Genomic DNA, 27,172 nt, shown 5'->3' with positions numbered 1-27,172 from the left:
CCCGCTCTGTGCCTTCTGCTGCTTTGACCTCTTCTGAGACGGGCGTGGCGACGCTGGGTTCACAGCACCCGAGCCACACACAAGCCTTGACTTCCACGCAGGCCCCCCGCCCCGCCCCCGGCTGCTGGTGCTTCTTCTGAGGCCGATCCACGACAAGTTCTCTCATCTCCAAGGCGAGTCGCGCCATCAGCCTTTAATCTATCTGGAATTATGCGTGAAGCAGGGATCTGAGTTTATGGATTTTCCCAGCGTCGATCGATCCGAGCCATTCCCTCTCATGCCACCCTCGTCCCCGAGCCCGTGCAGAGTCCCCGAGTCACACCGGTCTTTCTGCGACTCTGTTCTTCTCTGCAGACGTCTGATCTATTCCCAAACACTTCCCACTAGCAGGACTTTCTATAGGGAAGCCCTTCTTGTTGAAATTCCTTTAAAAATTGTCTCAACTGTTTTTCAATTTCTCTTGCATATTAATTGCCGTATCATCTTGCTAAATTCCAGGGAGTCTCATTACCCTTTTAAATTGGATTAACTCTCATACACTTGAATCTGAAGAGGAAAGGACGTATTGTAACAGACTGTCATTAACAGTGACGATGGCCAGAAGTTTCACTTCTTTTGAAGTTACGTCTTCCTGCAGAGGAAATACTGCCCAGAGATGGGACACGGGGCACTGGCAGGGACACCGGTGGGTCAGCCCTGGCTCGCCCACGTCACGTACACACGTGTGGCATGTGTGTACAGCTGGCCCTTGGACGAGACGGGGTGAGGGGCGCCAGGCCTCCACTCGGCAGCAAATCCACGTATAGCGCAGAGTTGGCCCCAAATCCGCGGTTCTGCGTCTGCAGATTCAATCAACTGCAGCGGTGCCATCCCACGGCGTCTCCCGCTGAAAATGCAGTGACCTATGCAGCCTGGACCCGTGCTGCTCCAGGCCGGAGGTCTGGGTCACGATGCAGGTGTGTGGTGGGTGTCAGCGCACATGTCACGTGAGCACGTGTGGCATAACATACGTGTGTGCCTGCACGCCCAAGTGTCAGGTCCGTTTCTGATCAAGTGCCCCTCCGCCCCATGAGCCTGAGGGGACGACCCCAGGCTGAGGACCCTTCGCAGAGCAGGGGCCTGCCCGTGCCCGCCAGCTCTGGACCAACTCTGGGTCCGTTCACCCCCATCACGTCGGGCTTTAACGAGCGCACCACGCTCAGTCGCGGCCGCCACGCCGGTCCTGGGGTCCCCGGGGGCCTTGAGGAGGTGACAGAAGACGGAGGTGGATCCCGCCTGGGGGCCCAGGGTCCCCACAGCCAAGAGTGGCTCCCGCGATGCCCGCAGGCACGTCAGCGCCGCCGTCCCCTGCTGCCCGCGGAGCGGCGCCCAGCGGACCGACCATCTCACTGCGATGGGCAGGGAAGGAACTTAAAAGAAGCACGAGCAGCCGACACCCGGAGTGTGTATTAAGGAAGCAAGCAACTGTTTGGCTAATTAAACGGCAGACCCTACCTTGAGGCAACCTCCTTTTTAAAAAACGACAAATTTCAGATTTAGTTTGGGGCTGAATCAACTATAACAGCTTTGGCGGTCCGGAGGGAGAGCAGGCTGCGTCGCACGGCCTCTTCCAGCAGCGTGTCCTGAGTCTGGTGATGCCGTCGTTAGGGCCTGAGCTCCCTGCCTGCTCCTCCCGACGTGAGGGCCTCGGCCCATCAACAACAAGCCCCACTCTGAAGAGCGGGAGACACAGCAGCGGGAGGGGGGTGCCCCAGAGCCTCTGCTCCCCGCCACCCCGCGCACTCACTTTTAATTTCAATATAGCACCATTTGGGCCAGGAAGAAAGAAGAGTTGTTTTAAAATTAATTACCTTGTCAGGAGCTATTATGATTAAAAAGTAGTCCCCGTCAATACCGGGGGCCTGATTCAAAACGAGAATCACAAGAAAGGCCGTAAAGATCAATGCTTCAGGCCTTGAGAACAGCCTCCGTCCTGACGGGCGATTCTGTCACATGATGGACACCGCGCAGAGGGGCCACCCCGCGGGAGGGAGGGGTGCCGACCAAACATTCGAGGGCACATGTTTCTACCTAGGGCGTCTGCCCGCTGGCCGTGGGCAGGATCAGACCTTCACCCCAGGACTGGGAGTCAGGCCAGTGAGGGGCTGGCGTGCCCGGTCGGCTGGCACCAGGATCCTTCCTGTGTTGACTTTAACTGTGGAACGTGGTGGTACCGACAGACATCTGAGATCGGGCGAGGCCACATCCTCAGAGCAAAACCATGCCCACAGAAGGCGACTGAGACTGGCAGCTGACCCCAGAGTTCAAGCTGCCCTTCGCCTGAAGCAGCTGACGGAAGGTTCATCGCGCACACCTAACTGCCTTCAACAGACTGATGTCACGCTTGGCTCCCCGCCTACCCGCCCAGTGCTGCCCTGGGCTCGGGCCTGGGCGGGCAGGCAGCCCCCAGGTGGACAGTCATACTTTGTTGTCCCAGACGCGCATGGGGCAGAGTAGGGAGGGTCCCGGAGAAGCAGAAAGGCTTCTGTCAGCAGAACCTGAGCCAGCGCCGGGCGAGCCGCCATGTCCCTCCCGCGTCAGGTGAAGTGACTTGCCCACCGGCAGCGCACAGTCAGGGCACCACGCGCCCTCCGGCCCAGGGTGTCCTGACTTCCCCAGCATGCTGTCCTGGCCAGGAATGCGCACGCCCCTCCAGCAGGCAGGCTGAGCCCAGTGCAGGTGACACTCACATGGGACGGACCTGGGGAAGTCGCAGCACGCTAAGGCCACTGCCTGAGGCAGTGAGAACAGAGAGTGAGCTGGGCCAGCCGTGTGGCCAAGGAGACGTCAGTGACGAGTCCGGGCCTTTCCCTGGTGACTGCTCCCTGTTTCTGAAACTCCCTCTCATCTCAGCCAGCTCGTGGCCAGCACTCATAGCCCACAGGGCACTGAACCATCTCCCACACTCCTCTGATGTGGCTTCCGGGAGACAGGCCCTAAGGAGGTGATGAAGGTTATGGGGTCATGGGGGCCCTGGTCCTCGTAAGAAAGACACTAGAGCACCTTCTGTGCCGTGAGAACACAGCAACAGGGCAGCCGGCCGCCGTCCAGCCGGGAGCGGGCCTTCCAGACCTGATCACGCGGGCCCCGTCCGGGACCTCCAGCCCCAGAGCTGTGGGAGACGGAGCGGTGGCTGCAGCTGCGGGTTTGCGGGAACCTGCCGGGCCTGCGTTTCCACTCTGTACACCGAGGCCGCTGCCTCTGTAGGTGGGGCCGGGGCAGGAGGCACTTCTCAACCGCTAAGGCGCTTCGCCAGCCTCCACAGGGACAGGCTCCTGTCGGTGACCCCTCCCTGTCAGAACGTCAGAACTCCTCAAGGCAGAGCTGCCAGGAGGAGTCCCCCCCTGCCCCCCCCCCCCCCCCCCCCCCCCGCCGCCTGCCTCCATCAGCAGGTGCTTTGATGTGTTCTCTCAAGAGCATCACAATGTTAAATGCGCATCTTCTTCAGAGGCCACCACAGCCAGAGGAGCGGAGCAGACCTTTAGCCTCCTGGGACCACTCAGGTCTCCACTTAAGTGGTGGAGGAAGCAAGACTGGGGCACTTAGAAAGCCAGGGAGCCTTTACACCTTCGATGCCAGCAGACACCGGACCCAGTGCTCAGGAAACGCAGACTACTCTGTGTTCACAGCCTGACCTTTAGCAAAACCCTGAGCCGCCCCAGAGGAAGGCCAGCAAGATGGCTGTTGGGTGCGGGGTGGGAGGGAGCTGCCCCGAGGGGACACAGTGCAGCACGGACGTGACAGCCAGGAGCAAGAGCTGCAGAGGGAGGCGCTGGCGCCGCCATCCCCACGACCCTGCAGAACTTTACCTAAGGTGCTGGCGGAAGCCCGCGTGCCCCAAAGGGACACGATGCAGACTCGGGACAAAACACAGCACGGCGCACGCGCCAAGCCCGGGACCGGGGCGGGAGTGAGCGCATGTCCAGGGAACGTCGGCACGGGCTTGGGAAGGGGCACAAGAGGGTCAGGACAGAGAGCAGGGGCGTCTGGAGCACCCACGTGTCCTTCCTGAACAGAAGGACGAGTGTGGAAAAGCACAAATGTGTGGCTGCTGAGTGGAGGGCAGGAACTTCCACCACCGCCCTCCACGCTGGCCTGGGTGCTCGGGTTAGCTTTCAGTAAAGGACACGTCACAGAGCCACGGCCACCAGAGCTGTGAGGAACCGTGAGCTCACGGACGTCACACACATCCTCCCGGGGCCGGCCGGCCTGCCCAACGCTAGAAACACAGGGGAGCCCAGAGCCCTCAGCTGAGGAGTGTGGGCCCGTGCTGCCCGTCGGACCCGGGACTCTCGTGTCCGTGCTGGGCCCCACACAGACACGGGACACCCAGGCGCTGGAGGGCGCAGGCTGGAACCAGGACAGGGTGCGGCAGCCAGCTCCCCAGGCCGTCGGGCGGGAGGCGAGGTCAGGGCGGCCAGCCAGGCGGGGCGTCCTGGTGACCTGCACCCGGAGCAGGGAGTCAGCCTCCGCCTGGAGACCTGTGGCTTTTCTTCTGCTGGCTGCTCAGCGAGGCGAGCTCTGGGAACGGCCGGGAGAGAAACCCTGAGACCGGGGTCTTTGAGCGGCTGACAGCTGACTGATGACCGCCCGCGGGACAACAAAGGGGCCCTGTGTGGCGGCCGCATCACACCGCCTCACCCTGGGAAACTAATTGCTCGGAATTGTTCCGGGCAGCATTATTTTTCTGGCAATCATTTTCTTTGAATGCCCAAAATGAGCGTGAAACAAGTCTTTTGACTGGACATAAAAGTTAAATGTCCCAATGTTGATCAAATTAACTTCAGCGCTGTGACAACGGACTGTATTTGTGAGGAGATACTGGGGGGACAAAGGGGCGCTTTATGCCCAGATTTCACAGTTGTGATGTAAAAATGTTCCTGCGAACCTGGCCGGGCTGCATTTCAAAGGGGAGACACAAGAGCCCTGTCACTTGTGGAAAAAAACCTCGTTTCACAGCAGAAAGCTTGGGAGACTTCAGGAAGGACTGTGTGAGTGGAGGTGTCTGCCCCTGTTCACCGCCCCAAATGCTCCCCAAGACCGTGACTGCCGGCCTGGGAGAGGGCCATCCCCACGGGGGGCACAGAGGGGCAGGCGGCCCCCACAGCCCACCCTACAGCCCGGTGGAGGGTCCGAGCCACTCCTCCAGGCGGTCGGGACCCCAGGCCCTACGCAGAGGCCGGGACACCCGGTGTGGCTGCCCACTCCCAAGTCTCCGAGCTTAACGCTCTTCACTAATAAAGAGGTTTGTCTCCTTTTAACTTGTAAAATGAGAGACTTACAGTAAAATATTCGTTGCACAAGAAACATCAAGATTATCACTTGCAATAAAAGCCCAGGTGAACCCACTGGCTGCCCCTTGTTAACACTGGGAACGCTGTTTTCCGACGCCAACGTGAGTCCGCCCACGACGCCGGCGCAGCTACCAGGTGCTGCTTGGAGCCTCGGCTCAAAGGTTACACATTCCAGATGAGAGTTTCCCTCTCGGGTTTTTTTAAGTAAGCTTTGAAGTTTGGAATAACCTTAGATTTATAGGAAAGGTGCGAATGCAGCACCAGGTGCCTCTCATTTTAACCCGAGCCCCCACACCCCCCCGCCCCCCACTCGTGGGGCCGGCGTGCCCCCTCCCGGCCTGACCCGGCTCCGAGGGAAATGCGGCCTGCAAAGCTTTACAGGGGATTAAGCCAGGAAGGCGGGCCGCCTTCGGAGCCTCCTCGCTGTCTCCCCGCGTCCACGCCGGCCCGCAGACAATGTTCCCAGAGGTTCCCAGCGCCGTGAATGGGGCACTGTTGGTGGCAGAGTCCATTCAAAGGGCCAGCGTGGCATTGTCCTCCCGGTCGGCAGTGCAGAATGCAGTCTGCTGGTGGCTGCCAAAAGGTTAGCTTCCGCGATGAAAGGGCGCCCGTCAGTCACCGCGCTGCAGAGCGGCCCTTTGTGCGGGCAGCCGCCCCGCGCGGCGGAGGTCCGGATCCGCGGCTGGCTGCGCGCCCCACCGGAGCGGCTCATGGGAACGCAGGGCCGCAGGGAAGTGCCGGACCCCCCGCCCCTCTGATGGCCTGACCGGTCCGGGAGACCAGCACCCCAGCCAAGCGGCCCCGGGGAGGCCAGTCTGGCCGCTGCGAGGTGGCCCCTCCGGGGAGGGCTGCTGCCGAGTCTGCTGGAACCGCACCCCTCCCTGCCCCTGAACTGAGGCAGCTGTCCCCACCAGCGCCAGTGCACCCTCCCCCAGCGCTGTGCCAGCGGGGGCAGAGCTGCAGTTGTGACAACCTGGGGCCTCAGCACAGACTGGGTGACGCTAGCACCTGCCCCCGGGAGGTCTCGAGAGACAGTGACCAGTGGATAAGCCGCCCCGAATGGCAGTCCTGGTCAGCTTGAGGGGACAAAGCTCTGGGCCCTACAGGTGCATGTGGGCCAAACCCCCAGCGTCGGGCCGAGAGCAGGTTCAGGCTCGGGTCTGCCCGGCCCCTCCACCGCCTCGGACGCCACTCACACCCCAGCCCAGCTCCATGCACGCCAGGAAGGCGGCGTGAGGCCAAGCCCTCGGTGCAGGAGTAGCCGCAGAAGCTAGCAGACCCCGCGGCCCCATCGTGGGTCCTCCGCGTGGGCCTCGGGGTGGGCTGGGACGGACTGAGGGGCCTGACCTCAGGGCCCTGGAGGTGGGCTGACGGCCACCGCCTCATCCGCACGGGGACACGCTCCCCGCCTTACCCCCGTCCAGAGCACGTCCCGGCCGAGTGCGTGCACGGAGGGGACAGGCACATCTCAGGGCCCAGGGGGCGGGAAGGCGCTGGGCTGAGGACTCAATTGAACGGGGCGGGGAGGTGAGCCAGCCGGGCTCCAGCAAAGGGCCCGTTTGCAAAACAAGACCAAACACAGCCTGTTAATTGGGTGTGTGGGGCTGCCTTTCATTTCCAGATGACAGCCCCTCAGAGCTAACCCCAGGGAGGGTCAAACGAGACCACTGCAGACAGACAGAGGGCCCCAGAGGGCCCCGTGGGAGGGTCCTGAAAACCAGCTGTGATGGGGTAGGGGGGCTGGGAGCCTGGGTCAGAGGCGGGAGCAGCTCCCCCACCCTGGAGACCACTGAGGCTGACTCCCCTCTGACTAGAGGCCCCCGGCCAGATCCAGGAAGCCGGGCAGAGCGAGGAGGGAGGCAGTGCTCACCCGGGCTGGCAGCAGGAGCCTGGCGGAGCAGACCCCACACAGCCGCTGCTCCGAGGGGCAGAGCCTGGGGAGACCCCAGGTGCTCCGGTCTCTGAGCTGAGGCCAGAGGAGGTGCTGCAGCTGAGCTTCGTCTGCCTCGGTCCCTCTTCCCCCGAAACGGAAAAGCAGGAGAGGCCACCCAGCCTTCAGCGTGTCTGGGTGGGGCCTCATGAGCCTGGGGCGGGGTCAGCGTTTGTGCATCCCCCGTGGGCTTGACCTTTGCAAGTTTCGTACTTTTGGTAAACAGGAAAAGGCAAACTAGGAGAAGTGGCTTTGAAGAACGAGTGTCAGTCCTCCCGGAGGCGGGCGGGCACCTACCTGTCCAGCACGTAGCCCAGGGCCTTGCGCCGGATGCCCGAGTACACCGAGGGGCTCGTCTCCCAGGCCACCAGATTGGACGCATCGTGGAAAAGGTGGATGTTCACCAAGTCAAAGGCACTGCAGGGACAGAGGGAGGGCTCATGGCGAGGGGCTCAGAGGGGCTGGCGCCGCTGGGTCACCCAGGGCGGCCCCCACGCTGTCCCCCTGGCTCCCAAGGGCACCCCGCATGCCCGTCCCCCTCAGCCGCACCAGGCTGCCCAGGGCTTGTCCTCCTCTGGTCAGAGGAGGACACACGAGACCCTGCACGCAGGCTCTCAGTGTTACAAACACAGCAGCTCACTGGATGGCAAGGGAACTGTTTCTCTAAAGCAAAGAACTTACACACGACCCCAGAAACTTCCTTCAAGCTGTGGGCTAACATGGGGGTGGGGGGATGGGGGAGTCACCTCCCCAGGCCTCGGCTCCCTCCTGGGTGGCTGCTGATGCAGCCTGGAGCCACCCCTGTCCAGCAGCGCTCACTGTAGGCGGACCCCGTGACATGGGGGCACTGAGTGATTCATTTCACTCCCAAGAAGAAGCCCCTAGCTCACAGAACCTGGAAGACCCTTGGGGAAACAGCAGGGCACTGCTGGCCTGGCTTCTCAGGGAGATGGTGAGGCCGGATTCAGCCCAGTCAGCCTCCCCACACCCCAGGGCCCCTGGGCATCGCTGGGGCATGTCTGCCACACAGTGAGTGGTGCCTTGGGGGCGCCCCATGCCACCCGCAGAGTTGGGACCACTGGGCCCGAGACCCAGCGGGACACATCTGCAGAGCTGGCAGCAGCCCCCTGTGCCCTCCCATGCCGCGCCTGGGCCTGCGGGACTGACCACACAGGCTCAAGCGGGCGGTCGGGTCCTGGAGGCTGCAGCTGGCTCGAGCTCCCTCCTGCTCTCTCATGCTCTAGGATCCCCGTTCCAGGGAACACCCCAGCCCTCGAGGCCCCAGTGAGGGGCCTGTGTGGACATACATAGCAGGGGCAGCTGAGGGCCCAGCTGCGGTCAGCCAGCGTCAGGACGGCCATCTCCCCAGGGCCTGCAGGGGGCAACACCCCTACTCCAGCCACTCCAGGACCTCGCTGTGCAGAGCACGGCCTTGGGACCAGCAGAGCCCAGCCACAGGTGCTGCACGCAGGTCAGGACAGCAGGGAGCAGTTTTCAAGGGTTCCTGTCCCGGGAGAAGACAGGCGTGCACCATGGAGGGTGCCCCCCAGGAAGGCCATGCCGGGGATCCCCATGTCAGCAAGGGTCCTGCCTCACCTGTGCTCCATGCCCCACAGAACCCCACTTCCTGCAGCTGGACACAGCGCAGTAGGACGACCAGAAGGAGGGGTCTGGGGAGCCCTGCACCAGCTCTTGGCTCTCGAGGGGGCTCCCAGGGAGGAGGGCAGGGGCAGGTGGATGTGAGCACCAGAACACCGGAGTTACAGGGACCAGGTGACAGTGCTCTGTGCCACATGGAGTCGCCAGAACAAGGAGGGTCAAGAGCGGAGAGTAGGGTGGAGCAGCCTCTGACGGATGTCCAAGCCACACACCACTTGTGCCCAGTCCGAAAGGGGAACGTCCCGGGAGCCGGGCACAGGCAAGGACCACAGGGAACGTACCAGTCCGCCACGCACCACCTCGTCCGGATGAAGCCTTTCCTCGACCACTTGCACTGAAAAATAAACAGGTGACACTTGTAAGTGGCCGACAGAGAAGGAGGCCCCACGGCTCCCACGCAGTTGGGGCGCCTGCTGTGCTTTCCAGTCGGATGAGGTCAGCCGCTGTCTCCGCGCAGGGCGCCTGCTGGCTCGCTGCTCCGGCTCAGCCACAGGCAGGAAGGGGCCGAGGGACAAGGCCACCACCGTCCTCTACCCACCACTGCCCAGGCTGGAGAGAGGCCCAGGGACGCAGCCAGCCGGGCACGTGGGGAGCCTGGCTGGGGGGAAGGACGCCGGGGCGGCAGCTCCGCAGGACGGGCATGCGGGGTGCCCTGGGGACAGTGTGGGGGCCACGTGACAGGCTGTCAGGCCTGGCAGGTGACAGCACGTGCTGACGGGGACGGGACTGCACGCGGCCCCGCGGAGGCCGCTTCCCGCAGGGCCCACCCCCAGCGGTGCTCCAGGCCTGTAGTCTCATCGCCCGAAGAGTACCTCGTGGGGCCCTACAGACAGAGGGGGGGTCAAAGGAACCCCACATTTACTTCTGCTCCATTTTCTTATCCTCTTCCCCCAAAAAGAACCTTACTTGGAGAGCCTGGGAGAAGGGTCACTGAGCACCCCCACCTGGTCTTGTTGTTCACGAGAGGACAGAGGGGGCACGTCCGCCACTGGGCTGGTACCTGCCCTGTCCTGGGTCCATGACCATCCTGCCCCCTGGTGCTCACGCGGGGCAGGGTGGGGCGAGGTGGGAGGAAGGGGTGCGGCCCACAGCCCAGCAGGACGCTCCGTGAAGATGGATGCTGTGGGTCAGGCTGCCTGACTAGGGAGCCGCTGGACCCTGGGCCACGGAGCCCTGAGGATAGAGAGCGGGAGAGGTCGCAGTGACCCTGGTGCCCTCGTACACGTTTGGAAACCAGAAACCACTGCACAGGGCAGCCCTGACTCTGCTCAGGGCGAGCCTCCAGGAGCGGGGACACAGCCGCGAGCCCCAGAGAAGCCGTGCGGGTGGCGGGTGGGCGCACCCACTGGAGGGAGGCGGGAGGGCAGTGCAGAGACCGGGCAGCGGGCACCACCCACCAGGGGCCAACCACTGTGTCCTGCATCCCCCGCCTCGCCCAGCCAGCCCTTCGCAGAAATGGGCAGCGAGGAGCTAGCACCCCAGCAGGGACGTCCGGGAGGCTGCTCCCAGCCAGCACCAGCCCCTGCCGGCCCCCGCTTCCCCAGGAGGGGCCCTGCACCAGGGGTCAAGTCGGCTGTCCCCGCCCCCGCCCCTCCTGGACTCTAACCAGAAAGGCCGGGACACCTGAAGGATGTGCCTCTGGGGCTGCATCACCAGGCCCCGCCCCAGGCACGGCTGTGAAGCCCCCACACCTTCAAGCGCACACCACCCAGGACCCCTCCTGCCACAAAACCAGTCACCGCAGGAGGACTTCTTTCACTCTTCACTCTCAGAAGCAAAAACTTCCCAACTCCCTGCTGGCTCCTTCCCTCCAGGCACCCCCAGCTCACCAGACACCAGCCTCTGCAGCCGGCACCCACCCCACCCCACACGCCCTGCCAGGACAGTCCCTGGCTGACTATACACACGAGGTCCATTTCTCCCGCTGGGACTCGAGCTCACAGGCTGGGGTCCCCCGGCACCAGGAGTGAACACGTGCCCTGGGGGCACCGTGTGGCACCGTGGGGAACAGGTGAGGACACCGGCCCCCCACCTCCATCCAGAGGGCGGAATCCACTTTCCAAACTGCTGGACCCTCATTCCCCGGCTTGGACCGTGAGGCCTCAGGGATCACGACTGGGGCCACATTGGGGTGGGGGGTGGGCAAGAACACCCCCAGGCACCAGAAGGTACAGGCGGCTTTCCCACCAGGTGACTGCCCGCTGTGGCTTACCCACACACTCTGCCTGAAACCCACATGCACAGGGGCACAGTCACCCGCACGTGTAAACACACACCCCCACCACCGCCCTCCTGGCACGCGTCTGGGGGGCACACAGATGGGAAACCCGGGGCCTCTGCATAGGTCCTCATGCTCGACTACACAAGGGCCCACAGAAGTTTCTGGACGTAGACGCTTGTTGCAGATGGAGGCGGAGTGCGTACAGGGTAGCAGGTCTGACTCTGCGCCTTTCCGTCTACGTCCCCAAGCTCTCTGGTCATCGGCCACCTTCAGAAATCATCCAGGGCTCCAGGCGACCGCAGAGGAGATGGTAGTGGCCGAGGTGCCCCCGGGGGTGCCCACCCCAACCCTGGCAGAGGTCACCACCGCTGGAGTGAAGACCATGTCACGTTGGGGGGGGGCTGCCGCATCGTTCACCTTACAATATTAAGTCTCTGCTCAGATCCCTTGTTAATAGGGTTCCTTTAGCCAGGAGATGGATTGCGAATACGGGCGGTTTCATCTACTAAAAGACGGCATAAATCACAGGGAGCAAAGGCAGGCTGCAGGAAGGTTATCAGCACACAGCCTCCCTGTGAAAGGCCCGCTTTGGAGCATTAGTGGAATTAATTCATCTTTCATAAGAGCTTGGAGCGGTCCCTGTGATCTATGGTAACAACCAATTTCTCACTACGGGCAAGAGGAAAAAATGCCTTGGCCCTGATCGACTACACAAATCTGCTTTTTAAAAATGGTCTCACATTATCTGGAGTGCTGCTCCCAGAGGCAGCATTTGAAACCCATGTCGAGCCCAGAGAACCTATAGATCAGCAGGGAGAGCTTTGTTAGTTTTATATGCAGCGGCTGGGATTATCTGGAATCGCATTATGCTTCCATCATGGTAATTACATTTAGATTATCCTTAAGTGATGGTAATAAAAGAAAGAGAAATCGGTCTTAGACTAATTCCCTCCCCCAAAATGTGTTCAAACAAAGCTAAAGGACGGTCCCGCGGGCCGGCAGGAGGGCGGGGGACGAGCTGCCCCAGCGCCACCCCCGGCGCCACGGTCCCCCCAGGCCACGCGAGGCAGGGGCCGCCAGCAAAGACACGGACAGTCAGTCCCCGCAACGGCCGTGGAGCTCCACACACCTGAGAAATGTCTCACTGTTGACAGAACACGAGAAGCATCTGTGTTTCTCAGTGAGATTTTCCTTCTGTTCATCTATCAGGATGCAAGGAAGACGGGCGCCCCCAGACACCCGCTGCCAGGCCCTGGGCCGCACGCAGTCGGGGCAGCTTCCAGCGGCAACGTCACTTTGAGCCAGGGCCCCGGGGGGTCACCTAGTCCCAGCAGCACGCTGCTCTCCAGTCGGGGGACCAGGGTCCACCCGGTGACACCCCAACCCCTTCCTTACGGAGCTGCATCCCCCTCTGCCTGCGGGCAGGAAGTGTGGCCCCGGAGCAGGTCTGCGGGCAGCTCCGCCCCCTCACGTCTGCCCCCCGGAACCAGCCAGCACCTCAGGGGGATGCACACTGGCCACCCCAGGCCCCTGCCCAGGGAGGGATGGAGGCCGGAGCCTCAGGGGGTGGGGGGCGAGGGGCTGCACACTTTCTCTGGGAGAAGCTGCCTCCTCCGTGGGGCTCCCTTCTGCACACACAGTGACTGGCACAGAAGCCTCTTACAGCTCTTGGCTGACGGACACTGGGAGCCTCCGGCGACCCTAGCTCCCGAGGCCGCAGGTGCAGGGGGAGGACCCTGAATTCTGGAGTCCCTGGTGAGTACCGAGAGGACAAGGGACCCGGGTGGGCTGTGGGAGATCCCGGGGCAGCCAGGCCGCATGGAGGGTCCACCTGGTGCCGGGTCACCAAGTGCGCCCCCGCCCTCGGGGGCCAGCGCAGTGGGATCGACTTCCCAGGCACCAGGCGGCCTCTGGGTGGGCAGCAGCCTCAACTGCTTGGGGGGCTACCTCAAAAGCCCTGCTCCCAGCCCACGAATCCTCACACCACACAGCCCGGGTCCCTGGGATCGCTCTGCCCGGCCCTGGCTGCCCAGCCCCAGCGCTGACCCGGGTATGGCCGGCCTCGTGGCCTCCCCATTCAGCCCTGCCTTCCCTCCCAGGTGCCTGTGGCCCTCACCGTCCTGTGTCCAGCTCTCTCCAAGGGCCCGCCGCCCACCCTGTGTCCCTCCCTGTTGACCCGTCAGGCACCTCAGCCCACCCCCAGGTCAGGTGAGGGCCCCCACTGGGCTGGCATTAGACCCCTGGGTGAGGAGGGAAGAGCCAGGGTCATCTGCGGTCTCCAGTCCAGTGGTGGGGGAGGCGGGCAGGCCCGAGGGGAGCCTGGAGGCCTCTCACTCTGTGGGTGCTGGGTCATCGGCCTGAGGAGAACCAGGACCCTGGACATCGGCAGTGGCATCACGGGACCCTCTTTGGACAAGATGCTTAAGTACCAGAGCTCAGGGCTGCCCCAAACTGCCCCAGGGGACCTCTTTCCGCTTGCTCTCCCACTATAAGGTGCTGGCGTCCAGGAACGGCCGAGCCCTGACCTTGTGGTGTGCAGCCCTGCCCCCACCCTGGCTTCCCTCCAGCTCGCACTCCTTTCACTGGGGCCCTGGTCACTGTCAGGCCGAGGTGAGTGCACACCAGTACCATCTGGATGGGGACTGGGACCAGGAGACCAGCAGGAACTGAAACTGAGTTCTCGGCCCTTGTCCTGTTCAAGGGGACCTCAGGCCCATCCTCCTGCTGGACACATCCATGGGCCACAGGGCTGAAATTCGGCTGCACTCGAGGAGGGTTCAGAACTGAAGCCTCTGGAACTTCCCGGCTGCTGCTCCTCTGACCTCGGGACGCAGCAAGGGGCGGGTAGGGGGAGCGGTGCTGAGGGGCAGGGACAGTGGAGGCCGGGGGAGGCCAGGACAGGAGGCGGGCCCCTGACACCGCGGCCTTGGCTGGGGGACAATGGATGAGGAAGCCGCGTCCCGGCGTGGAGACAGTGCCCATCCTTCACAGAGGCGCTGCAATCCCGTCCCTCCAGGATCAGGTCATAAAGCAAGTTAATAAAGTTGTGGCCTTGCTGAAATCAGGAGGGGCCCCTCCGCTGAGCGGCGGGCGATCCTCAGGCAGAGAGGACTCAGCATAGCCATCCTTCTTGGGGCCGAGAGCCTCCTCCTGACAAGGAGGCGGGCTGCGTGCGGACACCCAGCTGCCCCACCTCAGCGCCCAAAGGCTTCAGTCACAGTCCACATCCCAGCATGATTCAGGCACCGAGAGCCAGGGAAGCAGGGCTGAATCATTCAGCAACAGGAGACTCCAAAATGCTGGCTGTTAATAACGTTTACTAAAAACACCAGAACCCAAAATGACGTATGCAGTGTGACGGCTCATAAAAATGACAGAACTATCCACAAGCGCAGTAGAACCCAAGGGAAATACGTTCAAGTTTCTGATTAACTGTGTCTGAGCAGGGGTGAGAGACGATCCCAGGGCCTTCCCTTGCCTGGAGAAGGTGCGCGGGGCAGGGGTGGGGGGCACACGGGGCCCTGGCTCCAAGCCTGCAGTTGTGTCTCTTGGCGGCCACAGCCCCACACTGGCTTCACCTGTGAGAGTCGGGGGCTCACACCAGTACTCTAGGGGCGGGGAAGACCCCCCATGTGCCATGGCCCCGCACACCCCCGCTATCTGGTCATATAGTTTCACGGGCTGGATTGAGCCGCTCACACCAAGGTTTGCTGGGAGGACCCAGCACACTCCAGGCCCCAAATCAACCAATAATTCTTTTTCTACTTTTGGGGAAGGTTCCTTTGCCTGGAAACGAAGATTAGAAAATTTACCTATGATGTAACAATAAACACCACGGACCCTCCCAGGCCTCACGTCAGACAGCCCAGAGGGGCCCGCACGGGTTTCAGGACCTCCGAGGAAGACAGAGCGCTGGAGGGTGACAGCCGCCGTGGTGGGACCCCCACCACGCCCTAAATTCCACCTCCAACGTGGCCGCTCGGAAAGTGAGCGCGCTGGTGAGGAAGCGGCCGGCGGGGCGGGGCACGCACCTCGGGGAAGTAGTCCTGCGGAAACTTCTCTTTTTCCAGCATGGGCGTGCTCTCCAGCGTGTCCGAGTAGATCTCCTTCCCGGTGACCTTTTTGTACTTCTTAGCTAGAAAAGAGTGGAAGAACCCTGTGACCCAGCGCCACAGCCCCTTCAGCCGCTGAGGCCACCTGGGGTCCCCCTTCAGCCAGCTGAGGCCACCTGGGGTCCCGGTCCCACCGGAGCAGTGAGGGAGGCCCGGGAGGAGGGCCTGACGAGGGCCACCGACCCCAGTCTGGCCAGTTGCTCCTGGGGACACGTGTGCCTCATAAATTCCCACCCCACGACCTGGAACCTGACAGTCCACTTCATTATCCCCTGAGAGCTTCCAGCCTGCAGATTTACAGGGGCTAATTGGCATCCTCTGTTCAAACTGCGGCTATATTTAAAATGGCTATGGAGTTACCGTTCACTCCTGCTTAATATGAATTTATTTAATAACATCGATTTTCTCCTCGATCCAGCCAACATCACTCACGCAGTGAAGAGGAGTTCACGTGGGGCGGGCGGGGGGAGAGGACAGCTGGCAGGGCAGTCGGGACCAGCGCCCCCACCCCTGCCCATGCTGGCCTGTCCAGTGCCCGTGGGGGGCCACCTCCCTTCACCTGGCAGACCCCCTGCATGCAGGGCCTGGTCTGGTCCTTTTACAGCCAGGCCTCGGGTTGTTTGTTTCCACAGACCGATATCCCTACGTCCATGGTGGGGTTTAATGAACAAATGAATGGATGCACGAGTCTGGTCCTCCAACCCTCACTGGGCCTGGTGGGTGGAAGGCTGCCAGCTTCCCCCCAAGATGTGGGGCGGGGAGCCTGGGCAGCAGGTGGGCCAGCCAAGACCGCCACGGGGAGATTCCAGCCCAGACCATGCCGGATGGTCCGCACCAAGGGTGAGATTCCTGGGGTGTCAGGAGGCCGCTGGTGTGGCCGTGGGGGTCACGCTCAGGCCCCATGAGCAGCTCCACTGTAAGTTTCTGGGGGTACCGCCCACCCCGTGGGCCACTGAAGTGGGTGGAACAGCAATGATGAGACAGGGCAGGTCTTCCCAGTGACTCGGGGGCAGGGGGCAGAGCACACGAAGTAGCGCTGTCTCTCCTCTGGCCCTCCTCCTAAACCACGGAGACGAGCCACGGGGACGACAGGTCCCCCGAGAGCCCCGCACCCGTGAGGCAGGAGGCTGGTGCCTGGGGAGGGGGGCACAGGCTTGTGTAAACAAACCAGGGACGCCGCCAAGCTGTGACCCATTCATAACCCCACCTGCGGCGTTTAATCACAGGAGCACTTACTGTAACCGCCCATCCATCTCCGCACAAGGACAGCATTTATCAAGCATCACCCGCAGGCGGCATCATGACGGGGAGGTGCACCGCTGTCACAGGCGCGGCACGTCCAGAGCTCCCCTCCTCGAGGCGGCAGGCCACCTAGACTCCGAGTGGGGAGCTGACCACTCCGGTGGGGGGCCACAGGCCCATCCCGCACAGACGCCACCTGCTTGCCCCACCAGTGACACAGCAGCCCTCACGCGGCTCCGGCCTGCAGGGTGGGCTCCCACCTGCCCGGCCCCCAGCCCCGCTTCTCACCAGCCCGAACAGCCCTTCCAGGCTCCTCCTGCACTGGGCGACACCAGGATGTCCGCTGAGCGTTGTGGGGCCGGGGCCAGAAGCTGGGGACACAGACAGCAGGCATGGCCTCAACCTCCTGGGAGCCCTGAGGACACGGCCACGGGAAGCAGACATGGGGCCCGGAGAGGGGACACAGATTGACACGGGACCTGGATGCCCCTGAGTGTGGCCACCAAGAGAGGCCTGAGCCGGGTCTTGCTGGGGGAGCTGAACTAGCCTCCAGGAAGGGGGAGTGCCCCTGTGGACAGAGGACGTGCCCCCGCCAGAGGGTGGAGGACAAGCAGTGCCACCTCGGGGGAGGTGGAGGGGAGCTCTGGAGCAGGGCGGAGCTGACAGCCAGCCTGGAGCCAGGAGGGTGGCCCTGGGCCCCCACTCGGCCTCTGCACGGGGCAGGGGGTGCGGGTGAGGGTCCAGCCCCAGCAGTGGCTGGCCTCTGCCCGGTTCCACGGGACACCTCTGCTCCTGGCCAGCCCCCTTGTCTCTGGAAGGGGCAGGGCCAGGCATCAGCACCACCGCAGGCGGCGCCACCTAATGGGGTGCGGCCTGGGCTGACCTGGGGGGTCCCCGCCTGCAGGGGGGTATTTATCCGACCTTCTAGAGCCCCCCTCGCTAACAGCCGTGGCCCAGCTTGAGTTCCACTGAGAATAAAGGATGTTCTCTCTGAAGGTCTGCTCAGGATGGGCTTCCTCGAGGCAAAGACCGTGTCATCACTGCAGCGCCCGGGGACGTCCTCAGGACAGACGCAGGCCCCCAGGGTGCGGGTGGGCGCAGCGCAGCCTCGCTGCTGCAGTGGCGTCAGTCTCTCTGACTTAAGCCACTCTCACAGGGTGCGGTGGTTTTCACTGTTGCTTTCACGTGCAGCTCCCGGATGACACACGATGCTGAGTGCCTGGTGTTGCCGTCCATATATCTTCCCGGGTGAGACGCCTGTTCAGACCTTGGGCTCACTTTCCAGTTGGGCTGTTCCTGCTGCTGAGCTGTGGGAGCTCTCTGTGTGCTCCGGACAGCAGCGCTTCATCTCATGTGTCCTCCGAGAGCACGTTCTCCGGCCTGTGGCTGTCTCATTCCCTTAACGGTGTCTTCTGCAGAGCATGAGTTTTCAGTTTTCATGAAGTCCAACTTACTGACTTTTTCTTCCAAGGACCATGCATTTGGTGCTGTATCTAAAGCCGTCACTAGCTCAAGGTCACCTGCGTTTTCTCCCACGTCGCCACCCAGGAGTTTTATAGTCTCGCATCTTATGCTCAGCTCTGTGACCCCCTTTGAGTGAGTCTGAAGGTGTGAGGTCTGCGACTAGACTGAATCTGGGGGCCTGTGACCGTCCAGCAGGTTCCAGCACCAACTGTTAAAAACACGGTCTTTGCTCCACTTTGCTCCCTTTGCTCCTCTGTCAAAGGTCGGTCGAGTGTGGACGTGTGCGTCCACTTCTGGGCTCTCTGTTCGGTGCCGGGGATCTACTGTCCAGTCTTTCACCGACACCACGCTGTCCTGACCGCTGTGGAAAGTCCTGACAACGGCGGGGTCTGCCCTCCGCCTTTGCTCTTCTCCTTCAGGACTGTTCTGCCTGCTCTGGGTCTCCTGCTTTCCCTTAGAACCTTTAGGCTCAGTTTGCCGGTACCCACAAGACAGCTTGCTGGGAGTTTGGCACTGTGCTGAGTATGTAGTTGGAAAGAACTGACATCCTCAAATTCCCGAGTCTTTCTACCCATGAACATGGACCGTCTGTCCGTTTATTCAGGGCTTCTTTGGTTCCTCCCATCAGAGTTTTGTAGTTCTCCTCACGTAGATCTTGTACACACCTGGTTAGACTTTTCCCTAAGGACTTCTTTTTGTGTGTGTGCTACGGCAAATGATACTGGGTTTTTCATTTCAAATTCCAGCTGTTCGTTGCTGGTACAGAAGAAAGCCTCTGACATGTGCGTCTTCAGTCAGATCCTGAAAACTTGCTTCTGGTGACAGACTTGCTGCTGTCGCTGCTGAGCTGAGATTTTCTATGTGAACATGTTATTTAAGAACTAAGGCAGCCACTCCCACCGTAAGTTTATTATATACTTTTCTTGTCTTACTGCATTAGCCAAGATTTCTTGAATGAGGCTGAAGACAAATGCCGAGAGTGGACATCCTCACCTTGTTACTCAGAGAAGCGTCTAGTTCCTCTCCACCACGTAGGATGTTAACGTAGTCTCTGAAGATGCTCTCTGTCCAGTTGAGGACGTTCTCTGCTATTCCTAGTTTGCCGCAAGTTTTTACAAATGGGTGTTGGATTTTATCAAATGCTTTTTCTACATCTACTGATAGGATCATTTGATTTTCCTTCCTTAGCCCATTGATGTGATGGCTTCCATTAATTGATTTCTGAATGTTGAACCAGCCTTGTACGCCAGGATAAATCTGAATTGGCCCTGGTGTACAATTTTTCTTGTTCATTGTTGCTTTTAAGCTGCTAACATTATGTTGAGGATTTTGCATTTTATGTTCACGAGAAACACTGGTCTGTAGTTCTCCCTTTTCGTGGTATCTTCAACTCGTTTTGGTATTAGGGCAATGCCGGCCTCACAGAATGCATCAGGAAGTTTTCCCTTTTCTTTTGTTTCCTGGCAGAGACTTCAGAGAATTGGTATAACGTCGCCCTTAAATGCCTGGTGAAATCACCAGTGAAACCGTCTGGCCTGATGCCTTCTTATGTAGAAGGTTATTAATTATTGGTTGAATTTCTTTCAGTAGATAAAGATCTATTCACATTTTCCAGCAAGCCTTGAGTGAGTTTTGGTAGACTGTTCCTTTCAAGGAGTTGGTCCATATAAGTTATCAAATTTATAGGAATAGTTTTTTTCTTAAAAACCTTTTTGTCCTTTTAGTGTCCACAGGATCAGTATTGACAGCCCCTCTCTCATTTCTAATGTCGGTCATTTGTGCTCTTTTCGTTGTTGTTAGCTCGGCTAATGGCTTACCAATTTTATTGATCTTTTCAAAGAACCAGCTTTTGGTGTCATTAGTGCTCTCCACTGAGTGTCTTCACTCCCACTCATCTGTGCTCGCTTTGCATGCTTTCTTCTCTCCTGCTGACTGCGGATTCAGTCTGCTCTGTGTCTAATCTCCAGTGCAGCAGGAAGGCTGGAGGAGGCCAGAACTGTCTGTCTCCCTCCCCCTGGTTAGGCCCTGATCAGACGCCAACACTCTGGGTTCTGGTGAAATGGTTTTTCCTGAGGGCAGGCCTTTCAAGGAGAGCAGAGCGCTCTGGGCACGTTTCAAAACACTGCTTTCCCCTCCCTCACTAGAGGCGCATGGAGACCTCTCTTCACACTCATCATGAGAACATGGTGAGGTCCTGCAGGTAAAGCCCAGGACAGCACAGCCCTCAGGCTGGGCCCCGGCGCTTCTCCTACCAGCTGCCTGCACTCGGCCCCCAGCATCACACAGCCTTCCTTCAGTGTCCAGACCAGCGGCCCCTGTGGTGGTCCCCGCTCCCAGGAGGCCCAGGTTCTCCTCTGCTTTGGGGGGCATCAGTTTGCCCTGTGACCTTGCTTCTCTGAGGGGTCTAAGGGATCTATTTGCAGCCTGTTTGGATTTTTTCTCATCATGAGGATGGGAGTGACAACTTCCAAGCTCTTCATGTGTTGGACCAGAAACCGGAAGTCCCTTTCGCCCCTTTTCCTCTTAAATTTCTGGGTAGGAACCAACGTGTTAAAATTCAGGCTATCTCTTTTTAAAATTCACTCCAACTCATCACAAATGCTGGATTGCTCTTGCTGTAGCTCAGTTCCAGGCAGAAGAGCAAGGGCAGCCCGAGGCCCCGCCGGCGCCGGCGCTGTGGGACAGCAGCCACGCCCGCCCTGGGCACGCCGCGGCGCTCACAGACCGGCAAGCCTCCCGCCGGGCTCGTGGGCTCGGGGCGCAGCCGCCGACCGCCGCATCACAGCTCCTGTCTGCGACAGCGGGGCCGGCCCTGGAGGGGGCTTGCTGCCCCCTACCGTGCGTCTAACATGCACCTAATGCACAGGTTTAAGTGAACTGTGGGGCTGGCCAGGCACTTCATGACTAGTCCGACTTAGCAATACAACACGTATGCAAATGGTGACCTGCAAACGGGAGAAGTTCAGCAGATCTGGTAGATGTTTAAGCTGGAGGTGCAGGTTTATTAGAAACATAACCCGTTTTGCTTCCAGCTTCACCTGGGCCTGCTGTGTTTGACCGTCCCTGTCTGCTCCCAGCCTGCTGCCCACGAACACGACCTGCAGACATCGGGGGTCCGGCATGAGATGGCGGGGAGAGCAACCCGAGCCCGGGCTCCCGCCCCGTCTGCTCGGCCACCCCAGGCTCCTCAGCGGGAAGCCAGAGGCTGTGTCTCGAGCGTCAGAGAACCCCCAGGCAACAGGGCAGTGAAGAGCCCCCCTGCCGGCTACAACCCTGCTCTCAATGTGGATGACATCACCTCTCAAGCAGTCTGGAGACGACGCTGGCCCCCAGCCTTGGGGAGAGTGATCTGTCTCGAGTGAGTGAGTGAGTGAGGACGAGTCTGAACAAACCGACACGAGTAGCTGCCCCCAGTTCTCGCGCCCTCAGTGGCCTTTCTGATTAACGTGACCTGGCTCCACAGCCCAACATGGGGGGCTCTGAAGGACTCTATGAAACACGCAGAGACAGCGGCACGCGGAAGGTCGACACGCAGACTCCGCAGACCGGACGGGCAGGCACTGGGACCCCTCAGGCCTGGGGCACAGCCTGAACGCCCCCGAGTCAGAGGACGGAGGCGAGGGCTGTGTCAGGAGACTGGGGAGGGGGGTGTCTTCTCAGCACAGACACGTGGTGTCACCCATTAGACACAGGCTACACTTCCTGCTCTGCTGCAAACACACCCCTGGCCCGTCTCTTCCTGAAACACGCCCTCCTCCAGTCGCGTTTCTGTTTTTCATTATCTTACGTTTGACAGGAGCCCCGATACGACATACAGAGCCATTTCCTTCTCCTCTAGCTCCGCTTCTGGAGAGCCGGAGCCCCCGCCTGAGCCTTGTCCCGGGAGCGGCACGGACGGCAACAGGGCAGGACGGCTGGGGGGGTGGTCCAGGGCAGGCCTGTCATCTTGGTTTCAGAAACTCCAGAAAGCCAGGGGTTCTAATGATTCCCCACTTAGTGACTGCAGCAAACGACTCGATCAGACCCAGAGCACACGCCCTCTTGCAGGGGCACTGGGCGGAGGGGACCCGGAGAAGCCAGACCAGCGGGCAGGGTATTGGGGGCCCCAAGACAGAAACCCCCAGGAGACAGCAAAGGACAGCATGGAGTCTTACCTTTAAAGTCAAACTGGTAGATGTTTTTTAAGGATTCGTGAAGAAAATAAAAACTTCCTAGTGCCTGTAGAGCAAAAAGAGAAATAAGTGAGACCCCAGGAGAACATGCCTAAAACAGCTTCGTGCGATGGGCCGGAAGCTCCACTGCACGAGACCAAGACTTTAACTGCCTGCAGTTTAACCACAGCCCGAGACTTGGGGTGTAACCACACGCGTCCCGACCCCGGGGACCATCAGCTCCGCTCCTTGCCAACACCTCCCCCACAGACGCCGGCCCGCGGTCCCCCGTCTGCTGCGCGGGCTGTGCGGAGCAGCGGGCAAGGGTCTGGGCGGAGAGGGACTGGTCCTGGGTGCAGGACCCCGGGCTCGGTCACGGCAGCACGGCAGTCCCTGTTGCGGCCCTGGCTCCCTGGCTCCCACCTGCTCCACCAGAGCCCGGCCGTCCTCCAAGGGTCCAGCCCCTCGCTCCTCACCCTCACGCCCCTCAGGACTGAGCGGCAGCCCCGCTCCCCCCAACCCCCAGTGCCACCAGCCCTGCCCATCCACGGTCAACTGAACACGCGGCCAGGGAGTGCCTGCCGGGTGCCGGGAGCCACTCCGGGTGGCGGGTCCAGTCCTGCTCACCCCACCCGTGAAAAGACTGAAGTGTCAGGGCTGGGCCGGGGCAGGAAGGCGACCTCTGATACCAACAATCATTTCTTTATCTGGAAATCAAACTTAACGCATGTGTGTGGTTACACATTCTTTCCACGTGTACCCGTGTGTGTGACGGGGACTTAGGTGCGCTGTTGGTGCCGACAGACGCCCCGCGGAGCAAGCGCAGAACAAACAGCGCGCCCGCCGCTGCCCCCCACCCTCCCCCCGAGTCCAGCAGCGGCTCCGCACCCTCTGACAGAGGAGCGGGGGCACCGCCGCACACACCCGAGGACGTGCGGCTGGGCCCGTCCCAGTTAAGGGGGTGGCGGGCACAGGCAGCACGTGGACCCAGGAAGGCGCAGGAGCAGCCCGTGAGTGGACCTGACAGCTGCTCCACGGACGGTATGTGTTTCACGTACAGAGCACTCTGGAGAAGCGCAAGAAAAGAAACGTGGTTGCAAAGATTTTAAACATCACCTCATCGAATGTTAAAGTTGATACAATACTAAGAGGTTCACAATAAATAAACGGAAAATAAGTTGGCAGTGCAGGAACAGCAACTGTAATTCAGTCAGGAACCCACAGTTAGCTCTGGTGAGCATGCAAAGTCGAAGTTCAACCCAACTTTTCCCGCATCTCGGGGCCCTTCCCACAGGCCGCGAGGACGTCCGGAGGGCCCTGCACGGCCGACGGGCCTGGCTCGGGGTCCTCTGACCCCACACCTGTCAGCAGGTGCTCACCAGCTCTGAGAACACTGACTCCTTGCCCATTTGGCCAAGAACAATGAAAACACCTTCGCACGTGTACACGCCGGGCTGTCAGGGGCGCTATCGACCTCCCAGCAGTCAAGCGCAGTCCAGCCTCGAGGTGTGTCGGCGAGAACAGTGGACGCAGGGCGGAGGCCCTGACCGCCAGCCGCAGGACGGCTTCGAGGCGCAGCTACGGGACTGGAAGGCCTGAGTTCCCACCACAGAACCAGGCCTCCAGGGCTCGGAAGGGGGTACTGGGTGCCCACCGTGTTAACAGGGAACACGGCGGGGACGCAATCCGAAGCCCCGGTCCCACCCGCCCGGGCGTCGCCGGGGCCCTCGAGCTGCCTGCGGACGGTCTCTGCCTCGCCAGAGTCGCCACTGGGGTGCACAGCCACACCGGCCGCTCCATCTGCCTTTGGAGCTGGGCCCCGCAGTGGCTCTGTGAACACACTCCCTGAGGACGGCCTGGTCACCTCTGAGTCCCAGCACAACAACCACACATGGCAGGAGTCTGCCGACTCCTGGTTAAGCGGGGGAGATGTGGAGACGCAGGGCACCCCGAGGAGCGACGGGTGAGTGGCTCCCAAGCTAACACGTGGGACTGTTTGCTCGACTTCAAGGGACAGCCCATCACGTGGCCTCCAGCCTTCCAAGAGGCTGAGCACGACTGTAAAAAATAACACACTTTTTACCAGTAAGGGGAACAGCACTTCACAGGAGTAAGCCCTGAGACTCCTGGTTTTAAAACAATTTAACAGATTGAGTAATAAATCAAAGCAAAGTTACTGTAACATTCATTAGATTATAAACAATAATAAATGAAACAAGGCTTTTGTTTGAATCAATGTAGAGCTTCATTGATCTCCTGTGTAACACACTCCGGCGGGCGACCTGATGGGAGGTGGCGGTGCCTGCGGGGCAGCAGGTGGGAAGGGTGCATTTAGCAGGTCACTGTCGCGAGGCCACCCTGCCTCTCGGAGCAGCTCTGCCACCATCTCAAACGAGAAGGGGCTGATTTACAAAGTACTGACTTTCCATTTCAGCCCCCGGAGCTAAACACGGAGTGGCGGCCCCAAGGCCCCCGTCTGACCCTCAGCACGGCCCCCCTAGGCTGCCCGCCTGCCCCCGAGACACACCCGTAATCTCATTGCGTCTCCTGTCCAACGGCCGACAGCAGAACCTAATTAAATTGGTTGCCCACTGTATTCATCTACTTACAAAGTTAATGATATTCTGTTCCTGAATTAAAAAGCATTTTATAAGGCGAGCACCGGGGAGGCTGGCAAGCTGGACACCGGGCGCTGAACCTGTCACAGCCGTGGCACTGGGTCCCCAGTCAGGGGGCCCCGACAGGGAGGGCCATCACCGCAGGCACAGCTCCTCCTCGCCCCCCGCCCCTACGACAAATCCCACCAGGTCAATGCGCTGCTAACGTGTTAGCACAGCGAGGAGGACTGAAGCGTCACCAGACGGCCCTTCACGACGGCCTCCCAGATGGGCTGTGGGAGGGCGCGTCACAAGGGGGAGGATGCCGGAGCCTTGGACTGCAAGGTCGTGTCCCCACACCCACCTGGGCGAGGCCACCCTGAGAGAACCCCTCACCCCATCCCCAACTCTGTCTCCGGCCACACTCAGGAGTCAAGAAGTCTCCACGGGCAGGTGGCCTAAGAGCCAGGGTCGGGGGCTTCAGACGAAGGGTCAGCTTCTGAGCACAGGCACCATCCCCGGGACGTCCTGACAGAATGGACGTGGCTTGGGGGACGACTCCAAGGTTTCCGCCCAGGCAGCTGGAAGCGGGCACTGCCACCACCCGAGACGGGGTGGGCTCTGGAGGGCAGGCGTTGGCTTCAGACAAGCTGAGGCTGAAAAGGCCGTAAGACACCTCGGGGGACACTGGACGAGCGGAGCTGGACATACGCCTGGAGTCCAGGACAGAGGTCTGGGCAGGTGTAAGTGCAGGGGGACGTCCCCAACACAAGCTACCGAGCTCCCGGGGAGGGATGAGAGCACAGGGCAGGGGACACGGCGGCCGGCAGGGACACGGGGGGTCATGGGGAGAAGAGAGCAAAGAAGTACTCGTGGGTGAGAGCAGGCGGGTGTCAGGGACGTCAGACGTGTCAGCACAGAAGGACACTTCACAGAAGGAGCACTGGGCAGTGCTGGCCCCTGAGGATGTCACCCAGGCACCATCTTGGAAACGCCGTCTGAAGATGCCGTCCATCCAAGACCCGACACTCCCTTCTCCACCCACGTGATCACCCGTTTTTGTTCACAGTGTCTCGGACCTTCCTTCCGAAAAGGGAAATCCTACTGACCTTTGCGGGGTTTAATGTCTCAGGAGCTGACAGCTGACAACAGGTGGGAAAGGTCTGGCCACATCCCCAAACTCATGCCATGTGCCCGCCACCCTCCTGGGCAATGCTGACCCGACCTCCTCGGCCAGCACCCCCAAACCGCCTTAAATCTGCATCACCTAAGCGTTTTCCTCTCACAACGGCATTCCTTGCAATAGGAATATTCTTTGCAATAATACATACTTCTGCAAACTCGAAGTTTCAGTAATGGGCAAAGAAAAATGTCAGACTTAAAACAACAACTAGTTTTAATTATGAAATTTATTAAGTCACTTTTCCATGTCTAAATGATTACGAAAGGTAATCAATAAAGTTTTATGCCAATTAAATTATGTGGAGAGTTTGCATCATAATTAAAACAGCTCTGACTTTCATCTTTTGTCTTCTAAAAATCATTAGCTTTCCAATTACAATTTCATTCTTACAAATGTCCTGGAGAAATAGGTTATGTGCATTATGGATATAGGATAATTAAAGTAAGATGCACTTTAAGAGACGGCCCACATGGAACGCAAGCCGTTTACAGAATACCTTCTGCCATTAGAGACGCCTGGGGCATATAAAGTGCTACAGAAAAGGTTTAATTGATTTTTAAATTTCAATTGTACTGGGAAATTTCCATCTCTTTCTGTTTCACAGAGTCGCACTCAGTCCCTGTCCCAGAGACTCCGGAGCAGCGGCACGTGCGGGCGCGAGGCTCCCGGGAGCCGCCCCTCAGCCCCCGCATTACTGTCCCCTCTGAGCCCACGGAGCCGACTCCACTCGCCCCTCCACCTGCGCGGCTGGTGCTGGTGGCCCTGTCTCCTGCTTCGACTGCACACGCCATCACCCACGTCCACCCCGTGTCTGCCATCCTCACGCCCTGTCCTTCCTGCCTCCGACCGTCTTTCCGCCGGGCCCTTTGCTTTTGGAGAGAGCGTCCTTCAGGCTTTACTGCCCTTCGGGTGGGTCTGCTGGTGACAAGTCCCTTTTGGGTTTCATCTGAATAAAAACGTCCATTGCACCTTCATTCTTGAAGGTGTTTTTGCTGAGGACGGGGTCCCGCTGCCTGCCCGCGGCAGCGCTGCAGGGCCCCCCGTCCATGGTCCACCAGTCTCACTGTGGCCTGTCCGGGTGCAAGTGCCTTTGCGTCCTGCCTGGGGCTCATCGGGACTCCTGAATTTGTGTCCTGGGTTCTTCCATGTGCTGGAAAACTGCCATTCACGATCCACAAGGGCTTCCGACCCCTCGGCTCCACATACATGTCTCCGCCTTCGCCCACCCCAGCCTTCTGTCCTCCCACGATTCACTTCAGGGTCTTCTGCTGGCCCTGCGT

The 27,172-nt window shown here is 60.4% G+C and overlaps 1 protein-coding gene across 2 annotated transcripts in view; it reads right to left on the bottom strand.

The window, feature by feature from the left end:
- The window catches only part of INPP5A (inositol polyphosphate-5-phosphatase A), a 158,438-nt gene that overhangs the window by 36,151 nt on the left and 95,115 nt on the right, over positions 1-27,172 (bottom strand). For both annotated transcript variants that reach the window (XM_006207445.3, XM_072972158.1), the window contains 4 exons: positions 22,116-22,179; positions 15,175-15,278; positions 9,204-9,256; positions 7,561-7,680 (listed from right to left, as the gene is read on the bottom strand). In XM_006207445.3, the coding sequence (XP_006207507.1) occupies positions 7,561-7,680; positions 9,204-9,256; positions 15,175-15,278; positions 22,116-22,179 (341 nt within the window). The remainder of the gene's footprint in view (positions 1-7,560; positions 7,681-9,203; positions 9,257-15,174; positions 15,279-22,115; positions 22,180-27,172) is intronic.

Source organism: Vicugna pacos, chromosome 11 (genome assembly GCF_048564905.1).
Source record: "Vicugna pacos chromosome 11, VicPac4, whole genome shotgun sequence".
Classification (NCBI taxonomy): domain Eukaryota; kingdom Metazoa; phylum Chordata; class Mammalia; order Artiodactyla; family Camelidae; genus Vicugna; species Vicugna pacos.
This window is presented reverse-complemented; position numbering and strand designations above follow the sequence as displayed.